Below are 12,190 nucleotides of genomic sequence, written 5' to 3'. Positions count from 1 at the left end.
GCAGTTAGACAAGGGAACCGGTCTGAGACAGGAAATTTTGAAAAGTTACCTCTTTGAGACAAATATTAAAATGAGATTTAAGAGCAGCAGTGGTCTGCTTGGCATGGATCAGTTGGGAATAAAGATAAGGGTTTTAATTTTGTGTACAATACAGTGATTTGGGAGAAGATCATGGAATCACTGAGTGAAGTGTCTCAGTACGTTGTAGGATCTTTCTCCAGACTTGTTCAGCATTTCATCTGAGCTTGACATAGAAAAGGTGAGGAAACCACTGCAAGTAAGGATGATGTGATCATCAGGAGAGAATGGTAACAGAAACATAATGGTGAGGCTCTGGAACAATTTAAAGAGAATAACAAGGGAGAAGATTTAGAGATGAGAGAGTGGAAGAAGACCCGTCTTAAAATTTTAATCATATTGGTATCGGTGAGGCTTATTGTTACTCAGCTTCTCAATTTTGCTGTGGTATATCAGGAATCAACTACAACAGCCTTCTAGAAAGAGGTGAAAGAAACCAAGAAAATAGACTGATTGAAGTATGTTCTGAGCGTTTGACTCTAAGTATGTAGACAGGACAAGTCTTAGGAAGAAGGAAAAAAATGGGTTTCAGTGATTGGGAGAGACATATACTGGAGTTCGCAGGGAAAACACGGAAATAATCTCTTGGCTGTCATCTTCTAGGATAAATCTTCTATCGAATTGTGATGTTTATCACCTGTAACCACTGAAAAAGTCAGTTTTCATGGTTTTTGATGGAACAATTTGGTTTTGTTTCTTTTTAATCCTTGTTTGTGTGACATGCAGTTTCCAGAAGCTTATGATAAGTCATCCCGTTGTGCTACAAGACGCGCCTATGTCAGGAAAAACAAATTCTTTGGGAGATTAAAAAAGACTGTTGTCATTTTGTTCAGTCTGAATCATAATGTTAATTATTATTAATAGCAACTCAAAATATGACATTGCTGTATCACTGCTTTCATCCCACATGCTAAAAGCAAATCCTTAGAAAGGAAGCTACATGCAAATGAAATAAGTCAACCTTTCAGCCTCAACTCTTTGAGGAAACCCAGAGCAATCCCTACTGTTTTTTTTTTTTTTTTTTTCTCTGCTTTGCTTGGATCTTTCTTAAAACAAAACACAAACAAACCAACAACAAAAAACACCTCAGTGTATATAAAATTATCTCTCAAAACCACGTTCTTAGAGGCTACACACATCTATAGTAATACATGAAACTGTGCCAGGGGCAGGGTGCTGGTACTGAAACTTTAAGTTTGGGTTGGAAGGGACCCTAAAGCCCACCCAGTCCCACCCCCTGCCATGGGCAAGGACACCTCCCACCAGCCCAGGTTGCCCAAAGCCCCATCCAGCCTGGCCTTGAGCACCTCCAGGGATGGGGCATCCACAGCTTCTCTGGGCAGCCTGTGCCAGGGCCTCACCACCCTGTGTGTAAAGAATTTCTTCCTAATATCTAATCTAAACCTATCGTTTAAAGCCATTACGCCTTGTCCTATCGCTCTACTCCCTGCCAGAGTCCCTTCTCAGCTTTCCTGTGGGCCCACTTTACGTACTGGAAGGCCGCAGTGAGGTCTTCCTGGAGCCTTCTCTTCTCCAGGCTGAACAACCCCCACTCCCTCAGCCTGTCCTCACAGGAGAGGTGCTCCAGCCCTCTGGCCATCCTTGTAGCCCTCCTCTGGACTCGTTCAAATAAGTCCATGTCCTTTGTGTGCTTGGGGCCTCAGAGCTGAACGCAGTAATCCAGGTGCACAGTACTTCAGGTACTGTGCTGTCCAGCTTCCCGTATTTTGGCTATATGTAGATAAGCTCGTAATAACTGTAGTTGTATAGTATTATCTCTTTCACCTGAATTGTAAAATGTTCAAATTTGGTGGGTGATTCTAGTTTAATAGAGGATGCTGACAACAGAAAAATTAAGTCCCAGAAGTAAACACAAGCAAATCCAAATCCCCGTTATCAGAAACAACCTACAAAAGAAAATGTCTTCCTTCTCTGCTCATCTCTGAGACAGCTCCTTCTGGAAAACCTTGCTTTGACAGGCTTTTTCTTACCTTGTACTCAGTAGCTGCGTGTAGATGTATAAACACTAAAGCTAAGGAACTGTTTGTGTTTTTTCCATAGTTAACTAATAAAAAGTACTCTGGCATCATGTAGGATCTAATTAATAGATTCTTAGCAAAGATGCTGAAAAAGAATTGTACTTTTATTTTTCTTTCTAACCCTGGCCTTTAAATTTTTAAACTCTAGCCAAGTTTTCCTGAGAGCAGATTGCAATGGTAAGAATAGATCGAAGGCTTGAAAAAGAATAATTATTTTGATGTTTAAAAAGGAGATAGTTTTGATGAAAGTTTTGAAAACTCTGAGCATTAAATTAAGTCAAGATCAAGATTCCTGTGGCTGTCATGTCTAACAATGCTGTAGCTGTTGGATTAAATTTGTCACTGTACATGCACATTCTGGCCATAAATCCTGCCCACAGCCAGTGGTGGGTTCGTTGAATTCATGCATGAAAAATTTTTGTTTCAAATCCCTGTAAAATATTACCACGTCTGACTTTTCCGCTATAAAGCTAATTTTAAAGCGCTGCAGAGCTCGCCACACATGCTGTCTCTGCTTTATTAGTCTGGTAACCTTATCTTAAAAATACACTATGAAAATTCTGAGGGCATAATTCAGAGATGCGAGCACTTCCTTGCATAATCTTTTCCATTTACAAATGCACCTGACTGCCAGTGACTTCTCCACTGTTGCTTCTAATTCTGAGGTTATTTCTCAAATGGTATCACTTGAAAGCACAGGTTTAAATAACTCCTGTTGCTAATAGTGCCCTGGAAAATGCAGATGCTGTGCATGTGTTTAGTCTCAAATTCTTCCCACTATTTATTTATTTATTTATCTATCTATCTATTTATTTATTTATTTATTTTGCTGAGACATACCTCACATGTCTGCAAGTTGTCTTTGCTTTATGTTCTAAAAACCTGTATGTACATCTTCCCATCACAGCAAAGGCAGAAGGAGATTTTCAGGTAAATGAACCACAGAGCATCTACTTCTTGTACCTCACGTTGCTTTCTGGTGAAACACTGAGAAAGATGTGCAAGGTTGCCTGTATCTGCAGTACTCGGGCATCTCCAGAGCCTCTCTCTGCTATTTTCAGATCTCTTGCTTGAATTCATGGCGTTACACAGCTGCTAATAGCACTGCTTTCTCCTCCTCCTCTGAATTTTGTAATGCGGCTTTACTGGATGTTGGGTAGAGAGCAGGGACAGCTTGCCCAGGGGAAGCAACATAGTGTAGTCCCTTCGAGTATTTTTAAGGGGTACGTGAATAGGGTGGTGTTAGGGAATAGGTAGGGTAACAAATAGTGGGTTAGGAGAGCTTGTAAGATGGAGAATCAATACAGGAGGGGAATGCTGGGGGGAGCTTTGAGGTCTGTGGAGGTGGATGGATGGATGGATAGATGTATACTGAGTAGTTGTATTTTTCAAAGTCTTCCCTATTTCATTCCCATTCCCTGTTGATCATCACTTTTATTTGTTATTAAAAGGCTGACGTGTATGTCTGAGCAGCAAAATGTGCAGATATCTTCACTTATTTTGTGAACTTCCAATAGTTTTGTTTTCTTCCCTGTTGCTCCTCGGGCTTGGGAAAAGTCTGTATGCAACCAAAAGGTAACATTCTTGCACAGTTTTGCATCGCTCTTTAAAACTCCCTCTTTGCCTGCAAAAATTAAATTATTGCTGGAGAGTGGTGACCAGGGTGATCTTCGGTGTTTCCTTGTTCCTCATTATGTGCTTTTTATCTAATAAGCTGCTTGCTGTCAGGAAGCATTCCTTTGCTTTGTGATGAGTTTGAAGGATGACTCTTACTTTCTGGTTGGATTGTGTGAAAAATACATGTGATATTTTTCCCTTCCCCTGCATCTCTGAGTTAGATCCTCCTTTTCCTAACCCTGGGGGCATTACAAACCGCAGTGAAGGTAGTTTGTTTTTCACAATTGTCAAAACTGAGAATGCTTATTGGACTGTTATATAAAAGCAAAGGGACTGTATTAAATTCTGTCATGTCTTGTTTTTTCCCAAAGGTAAGTGTTTCCATGCCTTCGTATGAAGCAAGCCTCATGAGAACCCTTTGAATAGCAGATTACCACTGGTATAATTGTCAGGAGAAGAGGCATGAAGTGTTGCTCCTGGGAGAGAGAGAGATACAGGCACAAGTAGTTTTCCAGAAGCAGCTGTAGAAGTTGCCTTAATATTAAATCCGTTCTATTTTTCAGGTGTGTGGGTTATGTAGGTTTTGCTCTTATTTACTCTGATGTGATAGTTCTTCAGCAAAATATAATACTTGCTAAGACAATTACAACCTGAGACCGGGATGTTAAAGTTGTGCTGTAAATGAAAATAATTTTCTCGGTATTTTTACTAACCTGCTTTTTCTCTCTCTCATATTTTCAACCTTAAAAAAAAAAAATCCTCACTTTTTATTTGCAATAATTTTTATCTTCTTGTGTTGGGAACTGTAACATGATTAAATAGAAAAATTGTCTCTCTCCTTGCAGTTTGTAACAGCCATTACCATAGGAACTGCCAAGTAGACTTGGACCCAACTTCTGTCTTAGGCAAATATTCAGATCGCTCCAGACCCTGGCAGTCATCACAACTGAAGTTCAAAGTGTTGAAAAACTTTACAGTGGGGCAGGTCTTCCAGTGGCATTATTATTTCCAGTATTGAAGACAGTGAAGTCTAACACAGGGCTTTTTTCCAATATATTATTGAAAAGGAAGAAGTATAGGCAAAATAGGAGATGGTTGGAAGGATATTACATGGAACCATGTAATGGTTGGCCTTGTTTCCCTAACTTAGTTTTAATTTTTCCTTTTATACACTTTGTTTTCTACATTTTTCTACACATTCTGGCCCTGTCTCCTGTGTTTCTATCTTTTTCCTGCTTTTAGGTGAAAAGAACTTAAAAAACAAACAAAAAACTATAATACAGGATAGGGTTTATGAAGGTGAAAGCAGTATCTTTCTAATATCCTCTGTTCCATTCGCAGTATGTTTGAATAACTTGAGTGGCTCTTATCATCTGCTGTAGGACTTGTGGTAGGAGAGAATGTGAAGGTCATATTTTCATCCTGTTTAGAATATTTCTCTTACTTAAACCAAGTATGAAGAAAAACACCTTCGGTTGAAAGAAGTATGATAGCTTTTCATTAGTATTTCTTATTCATGAGCTGACCATGCACGTAGCGAGCCTAGGTATCTTAGAAAAATGGTGTCCTTAAAGTTACACATCTTTTACAAGTCTTAAGAGTGTAAAATATGTAATAATCAGATATTTTATTTTTAATTCTGTCATGGTTTAGGAAAAGTATATGATTTCCTGTTTAAGAGAACCCTCGTGAACCAGTGCTGATTGTTGATTGATTATTTTTTATTTTTTTAGGAGACTTTATGCTTACTCTAATGGGCATTCTTAATTTAAAATACTACGAAGCGATTTCTATCCTAAAAATTCAGTGCTGCAATCTTTTCAAGTATGAAATACTCTGAAGAATGTCTCCAAGTTGTGAGATTTTCCCATTTTTTTTTAAACTAACAGGAATGATAATTCTTCAACATCACAGTTGTAAAAGCCACCAGTAAGTGTCCCTGTGATGAGTCACTGAGTGGCTGCTGGAAAGAGTATGAGGAGAGAGGAGCATAAGAAGAATAACTGGAATTAACTGGACCATGTAGTAGCTGTCACAATTAAGATGTCTCCAAACTGTGTGCACAACAGCACAAGGAAAATTCAGAACGCAAAAAGCAGAAGCAGTAGAGCTCCGTGTTAACTATTTTACTTTGCTGATAGTTTACTTAGTGCTGAATTTAAGCTATTTCAATTTATGTTGCCACGGGAAGACAATGTGAAATCTTTGTCTGTAAATGTCCTATGATGATTATGGAGAACCTCTCTCACAGCTATGGATTTTTAAAATTCTGACTTTTAATTCTGTAATTAAAGATGTGAAGTTCATCTACTCCTCAAAATACGTGAGGGAGGCAGCCAGTCTAGACAAAACATCATTCCTGTAGATTTCAATCATTTACACCCCAGTAAAAATCCCCTGCCTGAGTTTTGTTTTTGAAGGCTCAGAAGGATTTATAAGGATTAGAAAGATCCTAAATGAAGCCACTGTCCATGCAGTCAGTGAATTGGATGGAGCTATCTCTGTTCCCAAAGTAGCAGCTACTAAGCTTTTTTTTCTTTCTTTTTTTCTCTACTTTTTTTTTTTTTTTTTTTTCTGTACTTTTACCAAGCTCTAGCATGCTTTGCTAGAGCTGTGCTTTCCAAAGAGGTGGGTCAGGTGTTTGCCCTCTGTATGCCAGTTTCCCCAAGTCTGCCTCTTTTTTGCAGCGTGTTAATGGTGAGAATCATAATTCAGTCACTTGCAGTGATCATAAATATTTTGCCTTATCTGTATTACCTTTACACCAGTGAAGTGTACTTCTCATCCTCTTGTACTTATAAGGTTTTATTTTTTTTTTGGCCTTGAATATGTATTTTCTTTCGAGCAATTCAAGGCGGAGAAAATTGGGGAAGGGAGCAATGTTTGTAGTACAATCTACTTCTGTTTTGATCTTATCTGTTTAGTCACAGTTTTGACAGTCCTGCTGTTCCATTCAAGTTACATTTGCTAATAATAATAATAATAAAAAAAAAGCACAGAGCTATATTTGTATCTTCTGTTAGGCCTTGATGTTTATGCATGGAAAACAAACTTGCTTCCTTTGTTGATTCATACATACATGAATTTATTATTAGTGGTTTTCTTTTTTTGAAAAAGGAAATACAAATAATTAAATACTTGTCTTAAGCAATCCTTTAATAAGTCTGATTCCCAAACCATTTTTGTTCTATGCTAAAATCAAAGCAATATTCCGCTGTATAAGCTGACAACATATAAATAGTAATTATGTTCTTGCAACACGTTGGTTGAATTACTAAAACCGAACTAATGTCACGGGCTGTACCTCATGGGTGCAAATACACATTTTAGAAACCATTTTGAAACTGCTTAATTCCTTGCCATTAACACATTATTTTTGAACATCTGAGGGACAAAAGTTAGGAAAAACAAATTTAAAATTGTGTTTTCAGTTCAGAATAATTGTCTTATCTTTTGTGTATTAGAGACGAAAAAATTTGGAGTCATAATCCTCCGACGTTTTTCAGTTCTCTAATACTTTCTGTCCTGTTTTTAAAAGAAAACTTCATCAGAAGAGGAAAAAAAAAATGTTAGCTGATTGAACATAGTAATAATCTTATTTGGAGAATGAAACAGCACCTCCGGATTGTTTTTACGTAGGAGCTATCTATATCAAAAAAATCGCAGCATCTATAAAACCCCAGTCAGAGGAACTACATGCCAGGCCATTAATATTAAATGCGAAATATTTGACTGCAGGGTCTTCAGAAAACGGGAGAACTAATAATGGGCTTTAGCTGGAAATGCAGATGTCAGCTGCGGGTGCCTTGAATTGTCAATAATAATGCTAAACACAGGGTAGAATATCAGCCTGTGCTTATTCTTTATTCTTCTCTCAAAATCATTAAAGCTAAGACAGTTGTGACATATGTTCTGCTATGGCTCAATAAGTGAGGACGTGCGCAGAACGTATATGCGTGTCTGTGCTGAATAATTCATGGTGAAGGTATTGCTCTGGGGAAGCAAACAGAACGGGCTTTGCTGGCAGGTAGGCTTTGAACCATATCTCATAAAGGAAGAGAATAAATATTCTCGGTTTGTCCTGGACCAAGCTGCTTATCAACAGTGTACACATTATTTCTCTTTTTACTCCGGTTGCGTCGGGCAGAAGCTGGATAAATATCAAATTCTAATAGGAAGTGTTTTTATGGGATTTAGCACCTACAGACGCCATTTTATCTGTACTCTGTCCGTCTATCTGTGGAAGGACTTTCCATGGAAAGCTCACCAAATTTTCCGAGCTGTCACCACAAGGTCACCCTTAGAGGCTGGAGGAAGGCCGACTTGCAGCTGGTGGATGCCAGGAGCTGCTCAGATGCCCCCTTTCTCCTTCCCAGAGAGAGGGGCCCAAAGTGGGGCATGCAGCAGAAACCCTGTTATCCTGATAGACCCCTCTCAGTGGTTCCTGCCATCTTCCTCTGTTTACTGACTAGGGGTGTAAGTCACTCACCAGCCCTTATAGCCACGGAGCCATGAGATCCCAATTTCAACACAGATGTCTCTGTGGGCCTGGAGAGGGGCAGGAGCTACAATTTAGGCACCCCTGATGTACCAGGGCAGAACCCGACACCTGACCAAATTCCATCTTCCAGCACCCGCTTGAAGGAACCCTGTTGGGATTGTAATTTTTTTTTCAATTTTTAGCTCCTTTTGGTAAATAAATTGCCCTTCCCCCAGTCCCTTAAGAGAATGGATGTTTAAGGAGTTGTACACTCAGATTTTTTCATATGTTTAGCTGTATTTCTTCTTTGGTCCACTAGATTCTTGTGTGACCTACTGGTTATGGGTTCAAGTGAGCAATTCAACTGCAATATTTTAAGTTAAAATCTTGAAAAGTTCAATCTTGTGCAGCTTCCAGATCTCATTAGAAGCCTTATTTTACGTTTTGAGGATGCATGGGAGACTGTGCTGATAATCGAAACGATTTTTCTCGGTGTCACATTTACTGCAAGCTGTGACCTTGTAGTGCAACGCACAGAGTTTCAACAGGTGAAAAAAAAAATTCGGGAAGAGGTGTTGAGTCAACAGCTGACTCCTCTCCCCAGGCTCTTCTCAACAATATTTTGCTCTGGAATGCATTTTAATCACTGTGAGGGGGAAGTGTAACTTGCTAGCATAGACAGGAAACACATGCTACTTGTTAATTGGGTTTTACCCTGTGCTAGCAAATTTATTTTAGGATGGAAACGTCTGGAGCAGGGATTGCCGTCTCAGTACGTGTGCTGTTAGGTGGTGCTGCCCCTCATCCTTCCCAGAAGAGCAGAAACTTACACACCGAAATAAAACCTCCGAAGTCGGAATGCTTAAATTAATAAAAACATTTCTGAATTGCTTAAAAATGTAATAGTATTTGGTGCCTGGGTTTTGACTGTGAATCCGTCGATGTCTTGTTTTTGGAGAGCTGCTAACTGTGTGCTTTATACACAAAATAATCTCATCCTGGTTTTGTCAAGGTCTGCAAATTATTTCTTGCAGCCTACACTGCCCTCCTACTTGGGTGCTAAAAGCTAGGGTTTTACCACTTGAATATTTGGGCCAAATATGTTCTATATAACCAATTTTTTTGTGTGATTATGGCAATTTCTATTAACAGAGAAGCCGCCCTCCTGTCCCAGTGTTGGTTTTATCCAGCACATCCTTGCTTTGCATTCAACGTTACGTTAGTTTTCTTGCTGCTACTATCCTGTGCTTTGAGGAGAATGAAATACTCCTTGACTTCTGGGCTTACTTGGCCGATGAAGAAATCGCTCGGCAGCATCACCCGGCTTCTCCCAGCTCGTATAAGCTGATCTCAGCCTCGCTCTGACCTTTTGGTGATGGAGGCGAGTGGTAATGTCACAGTAATGCACCCTTCTGCTCAACAGGCTCCCAAATAAAAATAGGTGATCGGCAGAGCTGCAGGAAATAATTAGTTGCGAGTAGATGTGAGAAGTGAGAGGATTGTTGAAAGGACAAGAAGGCGATTCAGCGGGTTCCTGGGGCACACGAAGTCATCTCAACTTTTAGTTTAACTATTAGGAGATGGGAATAAAAGTCAGTCGCTGTGCTAAATTTCTGAATGAATCGTCGTAAGGAAGGCCTCTCGAAAGGCCTCACCAGTGAGGGGAGGGTGAGTCTCATCCATTTAATATCTGTCGACCAGGAAAGGGAGGATTTTTCCAAGTTGTTTTTTGCATGTGTGTGAAGTAGAATGGCAAAACGAGGGATGATCCCCTGCAAATAACCTTCCTGTGCTGGCTACTGCTTGTAGCAGGGTGGATGCACGAGTTTGTGCCTCACTGCTGTGGACGTGGCACACCTCACTGAAACTAGCGTGCAAATTTCCAAGCCTCCTGTTGCTCATTTACTCTGAACGATGCCCACAGTGTGTTCTCATCACCATCTCATGTTCAAAACGCAATCAGCTCCGTTATCAGCCATTATTCATCTGACAAACGTGTGTTTTGGATGCTCATAGTGACTGGTGCAATGCACCAAACATACCAACAGCAACGTAAAGTTCCTAGTTCAGATCAGATCTGGAAAGGTCAGAGCATGCTACTGTGAATCAGAGAAGAGCTTTTACCACCTTTTAGTTGACTGAGCCATCCTGTGTTTTGCAGGTTTCTGCAGTCACTGTTTATTGACACGACTTCCAGCTGCAGCTCTGATTTTCTCTATTCTGTGATATAATTAATGCTTCTTTCAAAACATCAATAAAGTACATTTGAAGCAGTGGTTTTGCTCAACTCTCTAAATTGCATTGTTGTAGGTTTTTACCCTTCCATGACCTTTGATTTCATTAACTTCTTTCAACCTGAGACAAGGGCATGAATAACAAATGCTTGACCAAAATGTGTATGTTCAATTAAGGAAAAAAAAAATGTATCTGGGTGGTTCTAAATGCTACGTCAGGCAAACTTACTGTTCAAATAATTTGGTGTCTGTTTTTAATGCTGATTTTTGGAACTTGGCAGGGACAGCCGGTTGGAGACTGTGATTTTAACGTTCGGCTTGCCTGTATAGAAAAAGAGATTATCTTTCCCCGACATGAAAAAATGAAGACTGGTCTTATTGACAAAGCACAGGAACCATTCAGCGTTCGGAACAAGCCATTTTTCGACATCTACGCTTCAAGAAAGGTAAACTTGATTTTAGTTGTTTCTGTTGGGGTGCAGAAGGCAGCAATGCAGTGTTGGGTATAGGTTTTCCCTTACCATTTCTTTTAGCTTTGTGCAAATTCGTCTTCTAACCAATTACTCAGCAAGTTTTTTGGGAGGTGACGACAGTTTGGGATACCCTGAGAAGTGGTTTTAAACTGCCTATTCCTTCTGAATTCCTCTTTTCCTGTGTTTAAACCTTCGGCAAAACCTAATTCTTGAGTTTCGTAATATTGAATGACAACATCAAAGTTGTTAATAATTAAGTTTGAAATGGTTCTGAGCTTAGGGGAATGCCTGAGAGCTATGCTATGGATGCTATTCTCCTTCTTAGGTAAGAAAGTAACTCTTTTTGCTTCCAGTTCCCATTTGGCCATAGGATAAGAGTCATGAATTGTGCTTGGGCTGCCACTTCGTGTTCAGCAGCGATTACTAAGAGCCCAAGTTAGTGAATGCCTCCACGCTTTACTTATTAAAACACCGCCCTAGGTCTTCTGAAGGAAAGCATATGACTTGCAAATATATACGAGTTTCTATCTTTCATTATGCACTCTTTTCTTCAGCATAGAAGTATCCTAACATTCTGTAAAATATTTTTATTCTCTTCTGTGAATTAAATTGCTCACGGATAATACTTTGATCTAGAGTAACTAGTTTTTCTAAGCACTGCTGTTAAAAGTGGTCCCATGTCTCGTCAGTGCAGACCAGTGAACACCAAATTGGTGCCTTCCATTTGCTTTTGTCACTTCCTTGAGCCTGTAGCAGGTAACAAATCTTGCCCCAAGAGAGGCAGTAATGGAGTCCTGGCGAACTCATAGGTGGCTGAAAACTAAATAAAGAGATACAAGTTGGACTTGCAAAGAACCTGGCAGAGCCAGCAGTCTCGGGAAAGTTTGTCACGAACAATTCTATCAGAAAGATTGTGTGGATAAAACACTGTAAATGTTTTGATCACTTCTCTGGATGTGTGTGGTTGATTTTTTGGATCATCTATGTAAAATAATATTTTCAGCATTGTGAATTCGAAGTAAATCTTTCATAGGAAATAAAAGGCTTTCAAAGGAAGTAAAATTTTTCTGGGACGTAATTTCAAGCTTGAAATTGAAAGGAACTAGTACAAAGGGAACGAGTTAAAAATGGGTTTCTTACCTAAATTTATAGTCTTTTGAAGTGTTCTGGAGTTGCAGGTTATTTAACCTCATTTAAAAATCATGGGAGAACATGCCCGGAAGCATTCCTAGAAAGCTCACTGGGTAAAACATATCTATAAACAAAGCT

At 39.5% G+C, this 12,190-nt stretch overlaps 1 protein-coding gene across 1 annotated transcript in view; it reads left to right on the top strand.

The window, feature by feature from the left end:
* The window catches only part of RNGTT (RNA guanylyltransferase and 5'-phosphatase), a 179,385-nt gene that overhangs the window by 60,816 nt on the left and 106,379 nt on the right, over positions 1-12,190 (top strand). Inside the window, exon 11 of the mRNA XM_032184677.1 lies at positions 10,730-10,894. Coding sequence (XP_032040568.1) covers positions 10,730-10,894 — 165 coding nt within the window. The remainder of the gene's footprint in view (positions 1-10,729; positions 10,895-12,190) is intronic.

This window comes from Aythya fuligula, chromosome 3 (assembly GCF_009819795.1).
Source record: "Aythya fuligula isolate bAytFul2 chromosome 3, bAytFul2.pri, whole genome shotgun sequence".
In the NCBI taxonomy this organism is placed as follows: domain Eukaryota; kingdom Metazoa; phylum Chordata; class Aves; order Anseriformes; family Anatidae; genus Aythya; species Aythya fuligula.
Note: the sequence above shows the minus strand (reverse complement) of the source record. Positions and strands in the feature narration are given on the sequence as shown.